At 36.3% G+C, this 6,328-nt stretch overlaps 1 protein-coding gene across 1 annotated transcript in view; it reads left to right on the plus strand.

Moving 5' to 3' along the window:
- Positions 1-2,230: 2,230 nt before the first annotated feature.
- Positions 2,231-6,328, plus strand: part of LOC106530506 (vacuolar protein sorting-associated protein 45-like) — a gene marked incomplete at its 3' end in the record, with an annotated part of 7,683 nt that continues 3,585 nt past the window's right edge. Inside the window, 6 exon segments of the mRNA XM_014026142.1 lie at positions 2,231-2,485; positions 2,662-2,747; positions 2,749-2,791; positions 2,879-2,939; positions 3,030-3,109; positions 4,954-5,022. Coding sequence (XP_013881596.1) covers positions 2,432-2,485; positions 2,662-2,747; positions 2,749-2,791; positions 2,879-2,939; positions 3,030-3,109; positions 4,954-5,022 — 393 coding nt within the window.

The raw sequence follows: 6,328 nt of genomic DNA on the forward strand, positions 1-6,328 counted from the left end.
AGCAGGAGCTTTCATGTCCGCAGCTATTTATGCAGCACTTGTTCCTGTACAACCTATTGAAGTTTTACCTTTAATCAATTTCTCCTCTTTTATTTTATGCTCCTCTGGTGGCGATAGAATCTCATCATCGCACTCCATAAGCATATCAGCAGCACCTTCTGCTGCTGGGTCCGACTCCATCTCCTTCTACTATTCACCTGCCAAGAAAACAGTCATAACAAAACTTAAAAATAACTCCAAACAATGAATACCCTGGTTCTACATCAAAATTAAACTCATCTATTTACTACTGTATGAAAAGAATGGTATAATATATTTCTAATAGACTTACTGCAGCCCATTGCTGTTAGTCATTATTGTATAAGTGAACTGTTATTGCAATTGTATAATAACTTGCACATTAAAAAACACTTTTTAAAATAATAAAACAATGTTGTAGAGCTCAACATAGGATTAAGGCATGCGATTAAGTTCCCTTCACCTGCATAAATGCCAACCACTGTAAAGAGTTATGTGTAACTAACAAATCCAGACTCTAAATGCTAAAAACATAGCCAACTGAGTTGACACTGAATAAAAGTACAACACAAAGTTAGAGAGGACTGGGACAACAACCATTTCTTAGATCACTAACAATTTACTGCTATACTTTCCTTGGAAAATATGTTTGATTACTTTAGTTTTGTTAAAACCGAATAGGTATTTTTTCTACAAGGAACTAACGTTGGGTTTAAGATATTATTTACCAAAACATTGATTACATAATAAGCAACAAATTAAAAAACATAATTGTTTGAAAACTTGTGTGTGCTAATGTTAAAATATTTATTTAACACAAAAACACACTTAATGCTAATGAACAGAAGTCTTATTTACGTTGAATCGTAACATGTTAGCTGTTAGCTCATAGCTATGCTAATTGCTAGCTAGCGCGCTTTGTCGTGGATCTTGTGACATTTCTTTTATTTTTATATCATTCTGCACTTGATTTAAATAATAGTTAATAACTAAGGCTTATTAAAATTATACTGACTCGTGAGTTGATCTGTTAACGCATCCAAGAGAACCTGGTAAACTTTTACCCACTTAGCTTGTCTATTAGCTAAACGAGCTAGCCTCCTGTTCAAAATGAAGTTAAAATGCCTACACCCGCATTACAGCTACACAGCTAATTAAAGAAAATATCCTCGATACTTATTTTCTGTGCAATTATTCAAACGTGTATAACAAATCAAGGTTCAAATGGTTGCATTACTGTAGAAATGTCGGGCTTTTCCTGCTCGGCACGCACATATGCCCGCACACTCCTCCCTCTTCCTCACACGGTTTAGCTAACAATGCTAACATGTAGCAACTAGCCGAGCAGCTAACTCGTTGACTTTATTAACTCTGCAAAAGATACTCGTTTGAAAAGTATGTCACGTAGGTACTTACCTTCTCCTGGTTCCTAGTGTTACAAATAAATGTTTATTCGGTTAAATTCCCTTGAAAATAATTGCATTCTAGAAAATGATGAATACATGTGCAACCTACAATAACTAAGCTGGCAGGAGCAGCTAGCACCGACAGCACAACACAAGTGAGTCTGTGAACTGCTATATCCTTCCGCCATTGCGGTGCAGACTGGCTGGTTGGTACTAGATTCATGTGGGGCGGAGTGATACATCRGTATGAAGACAGTTTACTGTTAAAGTTATAAAGCTACGTCGGAACATAAATAATCTCAATTTATTTTTGTAAAATTGATCAAAAGCGTGGAATTTGCGCGGCTTAAATGAAGTCTGGATACAACCCTTTTTACTGTGTTTAATGCGGATTAGAAAATCAGAAATATGCACGCTAACCACCTATGCTAACACTTAGCATGCTATTATTTTTAGATGAGTTATCTTACAGATAAACCAATCTGTCCTGTATTACTACAGTCACGTTTTCCTTTTTAAACAACACATCTAAACTGTTTTAATTGTAAGACRAGTTAAAGTTCACCACATATTATTTGTTTTTCTTTTTAGCTGCAAAGTTATACTACTTAAAGACATCAGTTTACCCACACATAGCTTCAAAATKGCAAAAACATCGTTGTCGTTCCAATTATTTTGGTCGTTACAAAAAAATATTATGCACCGCAATTAAAAATGCCTCAGTTTTGTTATTTGGAAACATGTTCGCTTATGTACGGGGCGGGGTAGACGTCGCAAGCAATGTACGTACGACGTGGTGACGTCAGGGACCCGGAAGAGGCTTTCAGTAGTGTTGTCATAAGMGCTCAGCTGATAGTTAACTACAATAAATAGGCAACGAACACGTAATCTTTTCCGACAGAGTTCAGCAATTCTCTTTTACATCTGATTTTGTTTTGTTTGCATTTATCGGAGGTGTCCCACAGCGTCGCCATAATGAACGTGACGCTCCAACGTACATCTCCAAAATGATGGAAAACAGCGGGCCTGGGACGAAGGTTCTGCTCATGGACAAAGAGACGGTGAGACACAGGCGGTGCTGACACTGTTATGTGTGTATTGCATAGGGATAATTAGCTTATATCAAGCTAAACCTTAAAAATAAAATATCTACAATGTATTTGTGAGTCTGGACACTCTCATTGATGATGTCAAGAGTGGCAGAATAAAACTTTTTTTTTGTTTTGTGTCGTTTCAGACCAGTATAGTGAGTGTAGTWTACACCCACTCTGAGATTCTGCAGAAAGAGGTTTACTTGTTCGAACGGATCGACTCTCAGAGACAACATGAAGCACCTGAAGGCCATCTGCTTCCTTCGTCCCACCAAGGTATAAAAGTCTGTCTCCTTCATTTTTGATAAGAGTGGACTTTATAACGATGTGATAAAATCTACTGTATTTATGCATTTCCTGCAGAATAACGTGGAGCACTTGATCCAGGAGCTCAGGAGGCCAAAGTATATGGTCTACTTCATCTGTACGTCACCTCTGTAACTCTGATGGTAAACAGTATGAGAACCATTCACATCAACAATGAACCCACCTCTGTGTGCTCTGTTTGTTTCAGACTTCAGTAACGTGATCAGTAAAAGTGAGATCAAAGCTCTGGCTGAAGCTGATGAACAGGAGGTGGTGGCTGAAGTCCAGGTGAGTCTCAGGTCCTGAATTTTCTGTCTTTCTGCACACATTCGGAGACCGGTATCATCCTGTAACAACAAAACCAGGACCAGATTGATTGACCCAATCAGAAATTAACCCTTTCGTGCATGAATTATGATAAACTCAGTCAGGATTTTTTTACTAATTGTTTTTATACATCCTTAGGGATGTAAAACAAGGTTTGAAATTTTTTTTCCGATCTTTATTTTTTTAAAGAAATAATTATCTGTACACTCAAGTGTACTTCATGTGTTTTGTACTGTAAAAACATAAATGTAACAACATGGTAATTATAAAGGTATAGTTGTAATTTAGTTATACAGATGTAATATGGTATTCTGTTGGAATGGTGGTTCCTCCACTCCTCTGTAGTCCTCGCTATTTCAGCTCTATTGATAAATGTAAAAGTCAACATAAACATAAAATTATGTTTTCACTAGGTGTTTTTATTCATCTTTATGTAAAACAAAGTTAAAAAATAAAGATATATTCTCTCTGAACTGAGGATAGTGAAACACAAGTCACAGGCTGAACTAGGGCTGCACAATATATTGAAAATGTACCGTCATCACAACAACTGCTTGTGCAATATGCATGTTGCAACAAATGCATAAAGTGTTTGCATTTATGAGTTTTGTCACTCAGACAGAAGCTTGAAGTATTTCACCAATCAAATGGAGCTCTTCATATTTTACTCTTTATATTTTTAAAAATTCATACCAGAATGAAAATGATTAGTTTTGTTTCTTTCTTTGTATTTTTGCTCAGAACCCAGAAAACATCAACACTACGCTCATTTATCGCAAGTCATATCGTCATCGCAATATTAAGCACTGTTTTCACACATCGCAGGTTTTCCTGATATCGTGCAGCCCTACTCTGAACTGTAGATCCTCAGAATCTTAACTCTAACTGTTTTTATCACAATTTATTCTTGTTAAGTTTCTGAACTGAGCATATTCTCTCACAGCAATCTCTCTTATCGCATGTATAATATATATACATATTTTTTGGCCAGACAGTGTATAAAGATTTATATATAAAAAATCAAACTACATTATAATAGTTTAAAGTTGATTTACAACCAAAACTGTGTAGGATATTAATTATTTTCAAGAACATTGGTAATAACTGACATTGTATTGAAGTTAAAATGTAGCCAGTGATGCATGATGTACAATTGAGTGGACATGTGTTTAATCTGTATTTTCTACTAATTTAACCTCAAAACTTGGAAAATCTTTACATAATATGTCACCTTACATGTTACTTGATGTCATCATATTTTTTTTTTTACCTGCAATGGTATCTTTTTATGGAAGGTAGAAAATGAAATAGCCGGTGTTTGGTTGTTCTCCCCGTCAGCCATCTTTGTTTCACGGACTATTTTTTTCCCATTGCAATGACCAGCCAATAGGATTTTTTTGTATGGGATGATGTAATAGTTTCCACTAGAGTGGATTATATGCAACACTGCCCCAAATTGCAGGCATACATAAAGAAAAAAAAAATCACTTTTAAACAGCTGTACACTGTAGTGACCTCTATGCACGAAAGTGTTAAGAATCTTTGTTTAATTTAGCCTGAAACAAGCTTTTAGTTTAAGGATGGTATTAAAATGATAAAACTGCTGATCCTGGATCAGATTTTATAACCGAATGAACAAGTTTCCTGTTTGATTCTGAGTTTTCTGATAAAACAAGCNAAAACTGCTGATCCTGGATCAGATTTTATAACCGAATGAACAAGTTTCCTGTTTGATTCTGAGTTTTCTGATAAAACAAGCCGGTAGAAGTTGTCCGTATTGAGTTTGTGTGTTTGTGTTCCTGCAGGAGTTTTATGGAGACTTCATCGCTGTGAATCCTCACCTCTTCTCCCTCAACCTGCAGGGAGTTGCCAGGGTAAGAAAGACGRGAGATTCACTACTTTTGCTTAACATGATAAATATTTATTTATTGGTAAAAACTAACGACAGACTTTGTACCAATTTAGCTGCGCAATATGATCACTGACAGTTAAAAACAAACAATAAAATGCTGTCATTACACTGGTACCTGTCAGTAGTTATGTTTACATGCACAAAATCTTTTGATCGGATTAAAATATATTCAGATTAAATAATCCGAATGTACTGTTTACATGGACACAATCCGATCATAAAAAGTGTTTACATGAGTCCGGACATGCGCAGTGTTGTAAACGTTCAGCTCTACTTCCGTATTACAAACATAAACAAAGCTCCTCTGTGCGCTCAGGACGGACCCGTGTCAGCTTTTAATAACGGTAGAGACGTCGTTACTCGTCTCCTCGGTTGAGCTGCAGCCTGCAGATAAAGCAATACGTGTTTTTATTTTTATTTTTTGCGAAGCAACGTCTGCTGTTTGTTTCCTTTTTCATCTGTTAAGAGAGCGAGGAGGAAAAGTTCTGCACGGTGCAGCGCAGCTGGAGCGCTGCTGTCCCACCGGGTGAATGAAAGTCAGCAGACATGAGCACACAGGTCAGTTTTCTACAATCAGAATAAGATGATCAGATTAAGTGTTTACATGAACCTCATTCAGATTATCAATCGGCATAACCCACCCTTTTCATTCGGATTAAAAATTCATTCGGATCGAGCTCAATTGGATCAGAATAATCCGAACGGTCTGTTTATATGACACACTTTTTTTTCCAAACGACCTTTTATTCCAATTACTTTTGTCCATGTAAATGTAGCTAGTGAGAGATATTTATATACAGTAAGACAGTAAATATGCTGTCTTTGAATCAGATTCAGTTTCTGAAAAAACAGTCAAATGTCAGTATTTGAACAACCTTTTAAAGGGATCCACGATTAGTTGTAACATTACACTTTATTTAATAACATATATTTTAACTGTAAAATAAAGACTGTAAAAATACTGTAGGATGTTTAGTTTTGTACATTTTTAAAAATATATTTTAACACAGACGGAGCCATTTTATTTACATGCAAAGCATTCTGGGTAAATGATGACATCAACTAGGTCCTCGGTGCGAGGCTGCTAGCGAGCTATATCCACCCTGAAGGTTAATCTTGGACAATATCTGATGATCGACTCTTTTAAATGAAACCAGAGAGCGTTGACTGAAAATATGGTTGGAGGACAACAGCTTAGCTTGTCACACTAGCACCGAGCTAATACATATAAGGCAATATAGCATCGACACTAGCGCAAAGACTAACAG

This window comes from Austrofundulus limnaeus, unplaced genomic scaffold (genome assembly GCF_001266775.1).
Source record: "Austrofundulus limnaeus strain Quisiro unplaced genomic scaffold, Austrofundulus_limnaeus-1.0 Scaffold529, whole genome shotgun sequence".
Classification (NCBI taxonomy): domain Eukaryota; kingdom Metazoa; phylum Chordata; class Actinopteri; order Cyprinodontiformes; family Rivulidae; genus Austrofundulus; species Austrofundulus limnaeus.